Below are 17,251 nucleotides of genomic sequence, written 5' to 3'. Positions count from 1 at the left end.
TCGATTTTACAATAATTTTTGGTTTTTCAATTTTTCGAAGTCTTAATTTTTGACATTTTAAATTAACAATTTTTCAATTGTCGTTTTTTAACTAACGATTTTGCTTTCCATTTTTTCGATCACTACTTTTGAAATTCGAAATTTGAAGTTTTGAATTCTTCAAATTTTGTTTTTTTTTCTCTTTTTATCGGCTTTTTCGTCTTTTTTCGTCTTTTTTTTTGGTCGATTCTTTTGTCGTTTTTTTGTTACATTTTTGCGCCGTTGTCCTTTTTTTTGTACCTACCCATTTTTTTTTGTATTTTTCTGTTGCCTCTTTTTTGTCGCATTTTTTCGTTTTTGCTTTCATTTTTACGATTTTGCAAAATTAGTTCTACAGGTTTTCGAGTTTTCATTTTGTCAGTTTCAAATTTGTCGATTTTTCCATTTTTGATTTTTCATCATTTGATTTTTCAGTTTTTCCACTTCAATTTTTCCATTTTAATTTATGATTTGTCATATGTACGAGTTTTCAGTTTTTCGAATTCTGAATTTTTCGAGTGGTTGCAGATTTCCGATTCTTCAATTTTTGATGTATACAATACACCAAAGCACATCGGTTTCAATGGCACAAATTTGATTATAATTTTTTGAAAATTGTCAGTTTTCTGATTTCATTTCAATTTCTAATGTTTAATCTTCTCAATTTTCTGCTTTTTTGGTCTCGATTTTTCAATCAAGGCTTCAATGTTCCGATGTTACTGTAATTTTTGGTTTTTTCAACTTTTCGAAGTTTTACTTTTTGATTTTTTTAGTAACGATTTTGCTTTGCGATTTTCCGATCACTAGTTCTGAAATTTTTAAATTTCGAATATTTCTGTTGTGTCACCTCTTTTGTTGCTTCTTCTTTGTGGTCTTTTTTTGTTGTTTTTTTCGTCATAATTTTTATATAACGTTAAAAAAAATTGAAGAAGCAAGCGTGTTCAATATTATTTCTAGAGAAATTTTAAGAATTAATTTAGTTTTCTTTGATCGTGGTAAAAAGTAGAAATTATTGTAAACAATTGATTTATTATCAGTTCCAGGTTTACGAACAAGCGTAATTCATATAAAATCATCCAAGCTTTTTAGAAGAATAATTGAACACAAAATCATCGCAGAAATTGTATACCTACTATAAAATTTGTAAAGAATTTCAGGACCTAAATAAAACTAGATTTTTTTCCGGAAAAACACGTTTTTCTCTCTTAGTTGAAGAAGTATATCGAAAATACGTCCGGATAAATTCGTAATCCCGAAAAAAATTTCGGTCAAAGGTTCATTTTATTGTATTAATCTTTATCAAAAAGTGGTGGATACGCCGGGATAGTTAATAAAAAAAATTTTGTTTTTCTTTATTTTTATTAATAGATCCGTTTCATCGGAGATATAAAATGTTTGTTTTTATTGTATTATCGATTACGCTTGTTTAATGTTTTGTTTGTATCGTATTGTTATTTTTTCGCTTTCTCTCCTGTTAAATTTCGCTCTCCGGTGCTGTCCATCTTGCTCACTTCCTGATGGGCGCTTCCCGCCTGACGAATGCCAGCGGAATAGCAAGTTATGTAAAAGTGAACCCTCTTCACGGCCCGCCGTAATTAAGCGTCTTCTGACGGGCAGAAAAGGGTAAAAATTGATAACGTGCTGAAATGGTGGATGCGCCGGGCGAATTTGTCTATTAAAGTCGAGCCGGTGGCGGCTCCCAACTCCGTCTCGATAATGCGCTAAAGCAATATAAAACTCAACTTAGGAAGTTGTTATTTGATAAAATGAAACACTATCAAACAAGTGTTAAGGGTAATTGGCGCTTCTAAAAACTTTTCAAAGTTTTTAGCTCCCGCGCGGGATTTTCTTCTTATATAGTGCTAATCGATCCGACCCTGCGCCGCCTCCTTCTAATTGCTCTTGTGTTTGTTGCAGGGCGGCGACGTCGTCCAAGAAAACATCTTCGCTAACGTCACAGACGACACCGTCAGTTTGGAATTCCAAAGGTCAGACGGGACACTAATTACCCAAGTTATAGACTTCAGAAACGTGAGTACCTCGCACATGATATATAGCCCGTTCGCGGAATTGCCTTTGGCACCATTGTCAGGCCTCGTTTATTCGCCGGCGAATTTGCGGCCCATTTGCAGTATTAAAATCGTATATCCCGAACGGAAAAACTTTGCCTCTTGTTTTTCAATCGGCGAACTTTGTATAGTCCTCGGGAGAGAGTTTCTCGTCCTGGGGTTTGATTCCAGTTATTTCTTTCTACAAAGGGGAATCGATTGGTGATTTTGCACTTTCCATACCTAATGCCCACCTACCTGTTTATGTCGGTGCGACAAAGTTTGTATTTGATCAAGGAACACTCGGAACTTGATAAAAGTTGCCTTGTTTGCCGACAAAAACGTCGCGCTAAAAGGATTAGAATGTCACTGTCGAATATTTATCGGGCGGGGCGGATTTCGACGTTTTTATTAATTCTGGAACGACATGAGGGAGTTGGGGAAGTGACAAGGTTGCGAAGGGGGGCCATTGTGGCGCTCAAAAGGATGAAATAATGGGTTTGTAATTACGGTTATTGTGTTGCGGGACCGGGTTGGAGAAGTCGCGGTGAATATTGTACGGAAATTTTTACAGATTAACCCGGGGAAATGTCGCTTTTTGCGCAAACTTGCTGCAAAACAAATACCTTTTTTACGTTTTGAATTTATTTAATCGATATTTGCCGGTGCGGAATTAACACTTCTCGGCACGGTTTCATTACATATTCAAAATTAATTAATGTTAATTTATATGGCGGCCACGCTATAAGCGTGTTGCAACATGATGAATACGATGTTGGCGATAAAAAATTAAATATTGCTAGAATTTACAAAGTTGAGGTTCGTTTTAAACAGGCGGAAAAACGAAACATAAAAACGTTTTTCTTAGTTTAGATATTACTGGATTACGTACAAGTTGAATACTGTGTGAAAAATGACCATTCGGTTTTCGCCGAGATGGCTGTGGAAACTGTACAGTCGAGAATGTTCTGGTTATGGAAGATTCTAGAGCATCCGATTAAAATTTTCATTTTAAGAATTTCAAGGATGTTAATCACAACACAAGCATAGATTTAAACCCGTTTAAAATGATCTGATTTTCGGTCTCGCCACCTAAACACTAGAGAAGATGTTCAAAATTCCTACCTTGTCCATTTTTTCTTAATATAAGAAGTCATTTTTTTCCAATAAGAAACTGAAAACATGTGTAACTATCCTATTGTTGAGAGTAAATTCTATACATAAAAAAAACGAAGATTAAGCCCCACCCACCCGCCCCAATCTCAATTGTGACGAAGTTCATATGGTAATTTCTTGTAAACAAATGAGGATTCTCCAACTAAACTCCGCCCTTCAGGAAATGATGAATAAAACATTCATCACAATTGAGAAGGGGTGGGTGGGCGGGGTTTATATTTTGTCCATTTTGTCTTAACATACAAAGTCTTCTTTTCCCAACAAAAAACTGAAAATATGTTGAACTATCCTGTTGTTGAAAGAAAACTCTATATATTAAAAAAAAACAAAAATTAACATTGAATTTTTCAATTTAACAATAATTAATTATTATTTGTATTCTCAATTTTTCGATTTTTTAAAGTAACGATTTTCCTCTGCAATCTTTCAATCACTAATTTTGAAATTTCGAAATTTGAAGTTTTGAAATCTTGAAATTTTGTTCTTGTCAGCTTTTTGTCGTTTTTTTTTTGTCGTCTTTTGCCCCTTTTTTACGGTCTATTTTTTGTCGTTTTTTGGTGGATTTTTTGGGCTTCGTCGTCCTTGTTTTCTTTTTGTTTTTTGTACCCATTTTTTACAATATTTTTGTGTCGCATTTTTTTCGTTTTTCATTTCTTTTTTGTCCAATTTTTTCGATTCTGCAATTTTTTAGTTCTTCAGTTTTTTGATTTTTCATTTTGACAGTTTGAAAATTTTCGATTTTATTTTTGATGTTTCATTTATTTAGATTTTCAGTTTTTTCACTTTAATTTTTGATTTTTCAATTTTGCCACTTCAATTTTTTATTTGCCAATTTTTTGTTTTTAAGATTTTTCAGTTTTTTGATTTCTGAATTTTTCGATTTTCATCCCAGTTTTTCAGTTATTCAATTTTACGATTTCTCAGTTTTTGATTGTTAAATTGTACAATTTTTCAGTTTTTGATGTATACTAAGCACATCGGTTTCAAAGACGCAAATTTGGCTATAATTTTCTGAAAATTGAGAGTTTTCCGATTTCATTTCAATTTCAAATGTTAATCTCTCCATCTTCTGAAATTCCTGCTGTTTTGGTGTCAAATTTTCGATTTTAAAGTTTTCAGTTGTTTGATTTTTCAAATTCGTGACAATTACTAGATTTGACAGTTAAAATCTGCAATTTTTCAGTTTTCGTTTTTTTTTGTAACAATTTTGCTTTGCAATTTAAATCTGAAGTTTTGACATCTTGAAATTTTGATTTTTGTCTTTTTTTTATTGCTTTTTGTTGTCTTTTTTTCGGCTTTTTTTTGGTCGATTTTTTTGTGGTTTTTTTGTTGCACTTTTTGCGGCTTGGTCGTCTTTTTTTTTATTTTTTTTTGTTGTACCCATTTTTTATTATATTTGTGTGTTGCTTCTTTTTGACGCATTTTTGTCGTTTTTGATTTCTTTTTTATCCAATTTTTACGATTCTGCAATTTTTTAGTTTTTAAGTTTTTCGATTTTTCATCTTTTCAGTTTCAAATTTTTCGATTTTCCATTTTTAATTTTTCGTTTATTTGGTTTTTGAATTTTTCCACTTTGATTTTCGATTTGTCAATTTTTTTTTGTTAAAATTTCGTAAAGTTATTTAATTATTTTTTATTCAGTTATAATTGAAATGTTTTTGGAGTATGTGTAATTTCGATTTTATTTTTACTCGCAATTTTCTGTTCACTAGTTGTGAAATTTCAAAATTTGAAGTTCTAAAATCTTGAAATTTTGTTTTTTTTTCATACTCCTATTTTTTATCGTTTTTTGTCATCTCTTTTATTTTATTTTTGTGTTGCTTCTTTTTTATGGTCTTTTTTTGTGGCTTACCGAAAAGTTGAAAAATTGAGAAATCGAAGTATATAACAGTCGAAAAATTGAAAAATCAAATGTCTAAAAAACGAAAAATTGAAAATCCAAAAAGTAAAACGTTGAGAAATCGAAAAATCCAGATCTTGAAAAATTGAAAAATAGGAGAAAAATTAAAGAATCGAAAAACTGGAAAATCGAAAAATTGAAGAACTGGAGAACTGAAAGATCGAAACTTTGGAAGTCGAGAAATGGGACAATCAAAAAATAATTGAGAAATCGGAAAACCGAAAATTCAGAAACGTCAAAATCTGAAAAATTAAAAAATATTGAAGAACTGAAAAGTCGACAAAGCGAAAATTTAACATATTGAAAAACAAAAAAGAGAAATCTAAACATAATATATCAAAAAAAAAAAAAAAAATTGAAAATGTAAAATTTAAAAATCGAAAAACTGAAAAATCAACAAATCGAGAAATCGAAACTTGAAAATAAGAAAAATTGGAAAATTGAAAAATCGAACAATTCAAAAATCGAAACATCGAAAAATTCAAAAATTGAGACATCGAGAACCCAAAAAAATCAAAAGAACGCGAAATCGAGGACTCGAAAAGTCGAGAAGTCGAAAAATCGAAAAAATGGAGACCGAAATAGGTCAAAATCGAAAAAAGTTAAAAATGGAAAAATTTATAAATCGAGAGATTGAACAATCAAAACATCAAAATATCCGAATCTCGATAAATCGAGATCTCAAAAAATTGAAAAATCGAAAATTTAAAAATTCGGATAAATGTATAACTAAAATATCGAAATGTCGAAAAATTGAGAAATTGAAATATAAAACAGTCGAAAAATTGAAAAATTTAAAGTTTAAAAAACGAAAAATTGAACAATCAAAACAGTGAAAAATTGAAAAATTTTAAAAGAAAAACTAGAAAGTCTAAAATTTATTAATTCAGAAAATTGAAAAATTGAGATATAGAAGAACTGAAAACTCGAGAAATCAAAAACCCAGAATTTTAAAAATTGAAAAATTAAGACATTGGAAAGGTGAAAAATTGAAAATCCAAAAAGAAAAAATCGAGAAATCGAAACATTAAAAACTCGTAATATCGGTATAATAAATTTTAAAACTCGAAATATTTTTGAAAAGCCGAAAAATTGAAATTCGAAAATTGGAAAATCGAAAGATCAAGCAATCAAAACACCAAAAAAATCGAGAAATTAAAGTAACCAAAAATTGAAAACTTAAAAAAATTGAGAAATCTAAAAATCGAAAAAGGGATTTTTTTTAAATCGTATAATCGTTTAATTGAAATTCAAACATCAGAATATCGTAATATCAAAAAAATTAAAAAATCTAAAAATTTAATCAAAAAACTGAAAAATCGGGAAATTGAAAATTTCAAAACTGAGGTTACAAAAAATTAGGAAATTCAAAAATTGAGAAATCGAACCATCGAAAAATTGCAAAAGCGAAAAGCGAAAGTCGAAAGAAAATAGAGAACTCGAAACAACAAAGATCGAGAAATCGAGAAATGGGGAAGTTGGAGAATCGATAACTTGATCGAAATAGGTTAAAATATAGAAAAATCTAAAAGTAAAAAATTGAAAGATTTAAAATTTAAAAAATCGATAAATTGAGAATTTGAACAGTAAAACAATCGAAACATCGGAATCTCGAAAAATCGAGAAACTGAAAAACCGAAAAATAAAAAATTTTAAAAATCGAAACATCAATTTCGCGATAAATGTTTTTTTTTAATTTTTCCATTTCTCGATTTCTCGACTTTTCAATGTTTCGATTTTTCAGTTCTTCGATTGCAGAATCGAAACTGAAAAATCTAAAATTTAAAAATTCGAAAACCTGAAATATCGAAGGACTGAAAAAGCGCGATATCGAGATATGAAAAAAATCGGGAAATAGAAAAATTGAAGAATCGAAATACTGAAAAATCCTAAAACTGGAAAATCGAAAATGGAAGAAAAAGCCAAGATCGAGAAATTGAAAGATTAAAAAATCTAGTTCTCGGTTATTCGCCATCGAAAAAATCGAAAAATGTGAAATTTAAAAAATCGAAAAATGGAAATATGTAAAAATTAAAGAATCGAGAAATCAAAACATTAAATAATCGGAAAACTCAAAAATCTAAAATTTAAAACTCGAAACATCAAAAACTTGAAAATTCTAAAATTTAAAAATTCGAAAACCTGAAATATCGAAGAACTGAAAAGTCGATAAATCAAGAAACCGAAATATCAATCAATCGAGAAAATCAAAAAGCGAAACATCCAAAAATCGAGAAATCGAATGACTGAAAAATCAAAAACCTAAAAAATAAGAGTCGAAAAATTGAAAAATTGGAATATTGAGAAATTGAAAAATGAAAAAATGGAAAAATAAAAAAAAATTAACAATTGGAAAATGAAAGAATCGAAAAACTGAACAATTTCAAACCTGAATCATTGGAAAATCGAGAAATCAAAAAATTGAAAAATCGGGAAATCAAAAAGTCGAAAAATTGGGAAATTGAAGAATTGAAAAACTGAAAAATCGAAATTTTGGGAAGTCGGGAAAACGAGAAATGTAAGAATAAAAAAATTGATTCAATTGGGAAATTGAGAAATCGAAAAATTTTAAATTTTAAAACGTCAAAATGTGAAAAATTTGAGAATGAATTTAGTTTTTCGTGGCCTAGATCCAAGCTTTTTATAAGAAAAAATGAACACAAAATAATAAGGAACTAAAATAACACCCTCTAAAAAAACAGAGGGTGGGTGGGCGGGGCTATCACTTGCCAAGATAAAACTGAACATTATTTAGGGTATTCACTGGAATGAAGGGAGGGTGGGTGGGCGGGGCGACTGCTTGCTTATAAAAGACTGTAAGAAAAAGTTAAACTTATATAAAAATATCATGATTTTGTTTTTTTTGATTTCGTAAAGTTATTTAATTGTTTTTTATCCAGTTATAAATGAAATGTTTTTGAAGTGTGTGTAATTTTTCAAAAATAAAATCTTATAAGTTACATAACAATAAAAATAAAGGAACGAATTTTATAAACAGATTAATTTTTCACTCGATTGTAATAATGTTAATTCTTCAAAAATAGAAACCAAATCATTCATGTATACAGACAAAGGAATGGGACCAAGGTGAGGTCCCTGTCGAACTTTTAAAATTATATTTCAGTCTGAATTTGTTATAACAAAATGTAACTTTTGAAGGCCAATTGCTTATTATAAAAGCGTATTTTTTTTAATTTAGGTGAGTTCTCACTGATATAGAAATACCTACTCAAATTTGATTCAAAATTAACATACGTTTTTGTTTTCGGATAAAATTTCATCAAATTATTTAATTATTTTTTATTCATTTATCACGAAAATTTTCAAAAATAAAAACTTGCAAGTCACGTAAATAGAAAGAGGAAAAGAAAGAATTTCACAAAGACACTTATTTTTCACTTGTTTAAAATATTATTAATCCTTCAAAAATAAAAACCATATCATCATTCATGTAAAAAGAAAAAGGAATGGGTCCAAGGTGGGACCCCTGTAGAACTTTTTAAATTATATGTCGTTCTGGATTTGTTATAATAAAATGTAACTTTTTAAGGCCAATTTTTATATTTTGTTTCCAAATTTTGATCATTTTTTGTAAAAGTTAGTCATGAGTACTTGCTAAGATAAAACCGATTTTGGGAAATGACATACCCTCTAAGAAAAGAGAGGGTGGGTGGGCGGGGCTAATTCCTGTCAAGATAAGAGTGATTTTGGCAAATGAGAATCCCTCTAAGAGAAGAGGGAGGGTGGGCGGGGCTAGTACCTGTTAAGATAAATCTGATTTTGGCGGGGCTAATAGACTCCGGGTTAAAAATTTTACAAAAAAAATATAAATTGTAAGTAATTTTAAAAAATATTTAAATAAAATCATAAAGATGTACAAGAAGTGTTAAATTTCTTTAAATATATTAATATCTGAGCAGAATTGGAACACAAGAACAGATTTGAAGAAGAAAAAAATGGTCCAATTTTCGGACTGATTTAGCCACTTTTATTTCATGTTTTCATACTAGCAAGTTTATCTTTCTTATTTGAAGCCTAATAACATCGAAAATAAGGATAGTTTCGTAATCCTAGGAAATTTTCGATTAGAGGATCTCATTTCGAATCAGATTTGATCCATTTTAATTGTTGTTGAAAATGGTGGATGTACTGACATATTTTTAAATTTTTATTTTAACAATTTTAAAGACACCGGTTAATAAAATGATATATTCTAGGAAAAGTAATAGATTTCTTCACATTTTTTTCATATTTGAACAGAATAACGACACAAGCATAGATTTAAACCAATTTAAAATGACCTGATTTTCGGCCTCATTTGACCATTTTTTTTATAAAGGCACTTCTCCCTTATTTCAAGATGAATCTCGAAAATAATGTTGGATTCGTTGTTCTGAGAAAATGTTCGATTAGAAACTCAATCTTTTACAGTAGTCTGTCCTGTTTTAAATTTTTTTGTTAAAAATGGTGGAGGCGCCGGGATAAAAATTACTTAAAAAAATAAATTTGAAGTGATTTTAAAAAATATTTCAATAAAATCATATATATGTAGAAGAGGTGCTACATTTCTTTAAATATCTTGATATCTGAGCCTAATTGGAACTTAAGATCGGAATTGAAGCAAAATAAATGGCTCAATTTTTCGACTGATTTGGCCATTTTTTTTTTATATAATGGCCAATTTAGCTTTCTTATTTGAAGCCGAACATTGAAAATAAGTATAGGTTCGTATTCCTAGGAAATTTCCGATTAAAGACTCTCATTTCGATCCATTTAAATTTTGTTGAAAATAATAAATATACCAAGATTTTTTTAATTTTCATTTTAAGAATTTCCAAGAAACCGGTTAATGAAATCATTCTTGATTTTAAGAAAAAAATACATTCCTTTAAATTTCTTCATATTTGAACTCAATAACAAGACGAGCATAAATCTATCTGATTGATCTGATTTTCAGCCTCATTTAATATATATATTTTTAAATAAAAGCTCGTTTTTCTTAGTTATTTGAAGATGAACGTCGAAAATAATGTTGGATTCGAAATTCTGAGAAAATTTTCGATTAGAAACTCTATCTTTAACAGTAGTCTGTCCTGTTTTAGATTTGTTAAAAATGGTGGAGGCGCCGGGATAAAAATTACCTAAAAAAACTAAATTTGAAGTGATTTTAAAAAATATTTCAATAAAATCACATATATGTAGAAGAAGTGCTATATTTATTTAAATATCGTGATATTTGAGCCTAATTGGAACTTAAGATCGGAATTCAAGCAAAATAAATGGCTCAATTGTCGGACCGATTTAGCCGGGTTTTTTTTTCATATAATGGCAAATTTACCTTTCTTATTTGAATCCAAACGTTGAAGATAAGTATAGGTTCGTATTCCTAGGAAATTTCCGATTAAAGACTCATTTCGATCCATTTAAATTTTGTTGAAAATGGTAGATATACCAAGATTTTTTTAATTTTCATTTTAAGAATTTCTAAGAAATCGGTCAATAAAATGACATATATGTAGAAGAGGTGCTATATTTCTTTAAATATCTTGATATTTGAGCATAATTGGAACACAAGAACAGATTTGTAGCAAAATAAACGGCTCATTTTTCAGACAGATTTGACCATTTTTATTATATTTTTTCACAAAAACAAGTTTCTCCTTATTTGAAGATGAATATCGAAAATAAGGATAGATTCATATTTTCTAGGAAATAGAGACTAGCATTTGATCTGTCTATTTTCGTTGAAAATACACCGCCGCTTTTTTTTATTTTTTCTTTAAGAATTTCAAGGAAACAATAACAGCACAAGCATTGATTTAACCAATTTCGAATGATCTGGATTTCGGCTTCATTTGACCAATTTTCTTTTTTTCATATAGGCACGTTTTTCTGCCTTATTTGAAAAAGTATGTTGGATTCGAAATTCTCCGAAAATTTTCGATCAGAAACTCTCTTTTTTAAAGTAGTCTGATCTATTTTAATTTTGCTAAACATTGCGGAGGTGCCGAGATAAAAATTAAATCGAAAAATCGAAAATAAGGTTGGATTCGTAATCCTGGGAAATGTAGTACGTCAAAAATAATGTTAATTGCTAAAAGCCAATTTGACTTATTTATTTTTTTTAACTAGCTTTGTGTCGCTTCGTCGTTTTAACCATTTTTGAAACAAACAGCCGTAAAATAAAACTTTCACCTCCGAATATCCAGAAAATAAAATTTGCCGACGAAGCACACACTGTAAAGTCACATTTCGTGGCAAATGTTAACAATTCTCGCCAGCCCCCGCCATTCAGCGCGCCGCCCCCAAAGCCGCACTTTTTCCACCCCTTGATGAATGATACCGTAACATCAAATTGCAGTCCTGCTTATTTTCTCAAAGAAATTCAAACTTTCAGCAAAGCTCGACGACATCTCCCCCGAAAAAACCTCCACGCCGTGCGATGAATTACACTCGAGATGATTCTTCCCTCTCAGATATTTGATCTAATTTCGCGAAATGTCAGCTGAAAATCGAGCTAATTTACGAAATACACCGCGAGAAAAAATTGTCCAGACCTCCGTCTTCGCTCTTCACGTTTTATTATCCTCGAGTGTGATGAAAACTCGGCGCCGGAAATGGGTCATGGCCCCGGTGTAAAACTAAGAAACAGTGCTACTTTAATCCGGAAGATAAATAGATAATCTTCGGCGAATGTATTAAAGGCAAATATTTCTACAAGACTGGGTGTATTTTTCGGCTCGTTCGCTCTATGCCGCCAATTTTTAAGTGTCCAATTTGCATAATACTCCTTTCGAGCTTCCTTATCTTGTAAGAGCCGACTTCGCCAATTGCTTTAATAATAGGTAATGCTTGTTTTTAATCTACTTCGGCGAAGTCTTATTAATAATAATCGCCGCGCGGATTAATTCCGAGGGGGCTTTTTAAAACGACTGGCAAGTGAAATTAATAATATTCCGCGGTGACGTCATCGGTGTAGTTCGCGCCGGAATCCTGAGGAACGAACTCTTAAACGAACGAGACAGGTGTGGTCGAATTAAATTAAGTGAATTGGAGTCGCGCCGAATAAATTATGCACGAGCCGAGAGTAACGTTAAGTTCTAAGTTCGGTTAATCTAAGGAGCACATGCGAGTCAGAATACACTTTGGAAGTTTGCGACGAACTGTTCATAACTAATCGTCCAGAGCTCTGTTACTTTGAGTCATTTCCTTCTGATCCTAGACTCGGGAGTTTTGAAAGTTTGAGCGCTCTCGATATGCGAGTACGCCGCTTGTAATTTATTTAAAGCGAAGAATTTTTCCGCTGAAAAAAGCCATCGAGCTTTGTCTTTTCGAAGCAATTAAAAGCTGCATAATTAACGAGGCTAATTCCGAGTCCGTCCTAGTTGTAGTGGATCCCGCAGGATGTACTGCTCAATATTACAAGAGTGTTATCTGGGAACGTGCCCGGAGTTCTTTAACGCACTTGCTTTAATTACCCCCGCTACAACTATTAAACGGGGTTATTCTGATTGCTACTGAAAAATTCAGGCGGTGGGCTTTTCGCTCGACCATAAAACATTTCAGGACGACCTGGAACGGAACGCTGCATGTCAAGCCATGCGAGAACTCTGTGTCTTATAGTTCCGACTTATGCAGGATCATTTATTTATTGCCCATATAAAGAAAGGATTCTCGAAGAACCAAGACGAATGGGCTGATCTACATGGAGCGCTTTCCAGGAGACAGGAAGTCGCCGAATTTCGAAGAGGAGACCACGGGCGATACGCGAGATACAAAATCTGTACTCCGGTGTAACGTTTCATGACCGGTAAAGTACGAAAAAATAGGTCTTCCATCTGTCCGGATTTTGATTAAACGTTAATCAAAATTTGTCTGCTCATTCCAACCAAAAGTGATAGTAAATATTATATAAATTTTAGACAATAACGTACTTCTCCATTTGTGGTTTATGAATGCGTGTTGAGTTTTTATCCTAGACCTCGAGGTTTTTGGAAAAAAAAATTGTGCTTATATAACAATTTTTTTTAAGTTTTCGATTTTTCAATTTTTCAACATCGATTTTAGAATTTTTTTATTTTTCCATTTTTCGATTTGTTAATTTTTAGATTTTTCGGTTTTTGGAATTCTCGATTTTGCGGTTTTGCGATTTCTCAGTTTTCTGACATTTCAGTTTTGCGATTTTTCAATTTTTCGATTTTTCAATTTTTTCTTCAATTTTGCATTTTTTCCAAACTGCAGTTCTAGAATTTTTCAATAGTTCGATTCTTCAATTTTTCGATTTCTAAATTTTTTACTTTTTCGATTTTTCAATTTGTCGACTTTAAATTTTAGATTTTGAAATTTTTCGAGTCTTTGAGGTGTCGATTTCTGGATGTTTCAGTTTTTTGTTCTTTAATTTCTCGATTTTCAATTTTTCGGTTATTTAGTTTTTCAATATTTCAGTGTTGGAATTTACCAATTTTTCGATTTTTCAGTATCTCGATTCTTCAAATTTTCAAATTCTCAATTTTTTTCATTTTTGCTTTCAAAATTTTCAATGTTTCGTTTTACGATTTTTCAAATTTTTGATTTTTCAATTTTTCATTTTTTTGATTTTTTAGTCTTTCAATTTTTAAATTGTCCAAATTTTGACTCCTTGATATATGGATTTTTCGGTTTCTCAATATTTGAATTATTCCATTTTGCGACCTTTCGATATTTCGGTTTCTCGATTTTTTACTTTTTCAATTTCTAGATTTTTTACTCTTTCAATTTTTCGAGTTTTGATGTTTTAATAAATCAAAACATCAAAAACTTGAAAAATTGAAAAATCGAAAAAGTAAAAAAATCGAAGAATCAAAAAGTCGAAAAACCAAAAAATTTAAGAACCGAAATATTTTAAAAATGAGAAATTTTCTCTATGTTTCTAGAATTTTCCGATTTTTTATTTTTTAGGTTTTTCGAGTTTTCAATGTTCTTATTTCTTGATTAAATTTTAGAGTTTTCGGTTTTTTGATGCTTTGATTTCTCAATTTTCGATATTTCGGTTTTGAGGTGTTTCAGTGTTTTTATTCTCAAATTTCTCTATTTTCAATTTTTTTAGTATTCGATTTTTAAATATTTCATTGTTGAGATTTTTCAATTTTTCGATTCTCCAAGATCTCGATTCTTCAAATTTTCAATTTCCCAAATTTTTCATTTTTCGATTTCTCTATTTTTCAGTTTTTCAATTTTTCATTTTTTTGATTTTTTAGTCTTTCAATTTTTTAAATTCTCGAAATTTTGACTCCTTGATATATGAATTTTTCGGTTTCTCGATATTTGAATTATTCTATTTTGCGACCTTTCGATATTTCGGTTTCTCGATTTTTTACTTTTTCAATTTCTAGATTTTTCACTGTTTCAATTTTTCGAGTTTTGATGTTTTAATAAATCAAAGCATCAAAAACATGAAAAATCGAAAAATCGATAAAGTAAAAAATCGAAAAATCAAAAAGTCGAAAAACCAAAAAATTTAAGAACCGAAATATTTTAAAAATGAGAAATTTTCTCTATCTCTCTATAATTTTCCGATTTTTTATTTTTTAGGTTTTTTGAGTTTTCAATGTTCCCATTTCTCGATTAAATTTTAGAGTTTTCGGGTTTTCGGTTTTTTTATGCTTTGATTTCTCAGTTTTTAGTTTTTTTAGTATTCGATTTTTAAATAATTAATAATTTAAATATTTCAGTGTTGAGATTTTTCAATTTTGCGATTCTCCAAGATCTCGATTCTTCAAATTTTCAATTTCCCAAATTTTTCATTTTTCGATTTCAAAATTTTCTGATGCTTCATTTAACATTTTTTCAAATTTTTCGGTTTTTCAAATTTCAAATTTTTGATTTTTCAGTTTTTCAGTTTTGATGTTTCAATTAATCAAAACATCAAAAAGTCGAAAAATGGAAAAATTGAAAAAGTAAAAAATCGAAAAATCGAATAGTCAAAAAATAAAAAAATTGAAGAATCGAAGTATTTAAAAAATAGGAAAATTTTCGATCTTTCTTCGATTTTTACTTTTTAATTTTTTCGAGTTTTCGATGTTTCAAATTCTCGATTTTTCAATTTTTCGATTTTTAAATTTTCGAGTTTTCGGTTTTTTGATGTTTCCATTTCTGAGTTTTCGATATTTCAGTTTTGGGATGTTTCAAGTTTTTTACTCTTCAATTTCTCGATTCTTAAAATTTTCGATTTTTCGATTTTTTCCAATGTTTCAGTTTTAGAATTTCACAATTTCTCAATTTTCCAATTTCTCAATTTGTCGATTTCTCGATTACCTTTTCGACTTCGATTTTTCAGTTATTCGATTTTTTACTATTACAATTTTTCTAAATTTGTGATTTTTTGCCACCTCGATTTCTCGATTTTTCAGTTTTTCGATTGCTCAGTTTACCGATATTTCAGTTTTTTGATTTATTTTTTTATTTTCCGATTTTTCAATTTCTCAATTTTTCGGTTGTTTTTTCGGCTTCCATTTCTGGATTTTCAGGTTTTTAATTTTCCAGTCTTTCAGTTTTTTAAATTTTCGAAATTTTTATTCCTCTATTTATCGATTTTTCAGTTTTTCGATATTTGAATTTTTCGATTGTTCGACTTTTCGATATTTCGATTTCTCGATTTTTTATTTACTCAATTTCTCGATTTTTAAATTTTAGAGTTTAATAAATCAAAACATCAAAAATTCGAAAAATCGAAGAATTGAAAAAGTATAAAATCGAAAAGTCGAAAAATCAAAAAATTGAAGAATCGAAATATTTAACAAAACGAAGAAATTTTCTGTATCTTTCTTAAATTTTTAGAGTTTTCGATTTTTGGATGTTTCTATTTCTCAATTTTCGATATTTCAGTTTTTCTTTTCATCAATTTCTCGATTTTCAAATTTTCGAATATTCAAGTTTTCAATATTTCAGTGTTGGGATTTGTCAATTTTTCGATTCTTCAATATTTCGATTGTTAAAATTGTCGATTTTTTCCAATGTTTCAGTTTTAGGATTTCTCAATTTGTCAATTTTCCAATTTCTTAATATCTCGATTTTTCGATTACGTTTTCGACTCCGATTTTTCAATTTTTCGATTCTTCGAGTTTTCGATATTTCAGTATTATTATTTTTTTAAATTTGTGATTTTTTGGCTTCTAGATTTCTCAGTTTTTCAGTTTTTCGATCTCTCAAATTACCGATGTTTCAGTTTTAGGATTTTTCAATATTTAATCTTTGATTTTTCGACTTTTCCATATTTCGGTTTGTCGATTTTTTGGTTTTTCGATTTTTCATTTTTTCTTTTTTTAAACTCTGCATTTTTCAATTTTTCTAGTTTTTGGTATTTTAATTTTTCTATTCTTAAAACTTTAGATTTTTTGATTTCTCAGTTCTTCGGTATTTCCATTTTTCAATTCTTCCTATTTTTAAGCTTTAGTTTATCAGTTTTTTGAAGTTTCGATTTCCCGATTCTTCGATTTTTCGACTTCCCTGTTTTAAATTTTGTTGGTTTGGTTTTTTAATTTTTTGATTTTTAAAAGTTTTAATTCCTCCATTTTCGGTTTACCAAGATTTCAATGCTTCCGTTTTACGATTGTTCAATTGCTTGATTTTTCAGTTTATCGATTTTTCATTTTTTAATTTTCGTTTTTTCCATATTTCGACTTTTCGATATTATAATTTTTCAATTGTTCGATTCTTCAATTTTTCCATTTTTTGATCTTTGTGTTTTGGCATTTTTCGATTTTTCGCTTCCTCAATTTCTGGATTTTTCGATTTTTCAATTTCTTAGGATTACTCGATTCATCAAAATTTCCCGATTACTCAAATTTTTGTTTTTCTTTTAATTTAAAATTTTTGCAATTTTTTATTTCATCCATTTTTCAAATTTTACATTTTTCGATTTTTTCGTGTTGTCTGTTGTCTATATCGATATTTACTAGACAAATAATTTTCGAAACCACCTGTCAAATTTAATGTATTTTAGGAATATGGTATAGATAATATTTAAAGTTTATAAAACAACATACTCCTGTATTTGTGGTCTATGAATCCGCTTGGGTTTTTACCCTTGACATCAAAATTTTCGTAAAAAAGTCAAAACTTTTCTTACACT

At 29.5% G+C, this 17,251-nt stretch overlaps 1 protein-coding gene across 1 annotated transcript in view; it reads left to right on the top strand.

Moving 5' to 3' along the window:
• The window catches only part of LOC135141040 (out at first protein), a 268,832-nt gene that overhangs the window by 54,358 nt on the left and 197,223 nt on the right, over positions 1 to 17,251 (top strand). The window contains exon 2 of the mRNA XM_064071872.1: positions 1,936 to 2,049. Within this exon, the coding sequence (XP_063927942.1) occupies positions 1,936 to 2,049 (114 nt within the window). The remainder of the gene's footprint in view (positions 1 to 1,935; positions 2,050 to 17,251) is intronic.

Source organism: Zophobas morio, unplaced genomic scaffold, assembly GCF_036711695.1.
Source record: "Zophobas morio isolate AGI-343-1 ecotype UQ-CSIRO unplaced genomic scaffold, CSIRO_AGI_Zmor_V1 ptg000041l, whole genome shotgun sequence".
Taxonomy (NCBI): domain Eukaryota; kingdom Metazoa; phylum Arthropoda; class Insecta; order Coleoptera; family Tenebrionidae; genus Zophobas; species Zophobas morio.
This window is presented reverse-complemented; position numbering and strand designations above follow the sequence as displayed.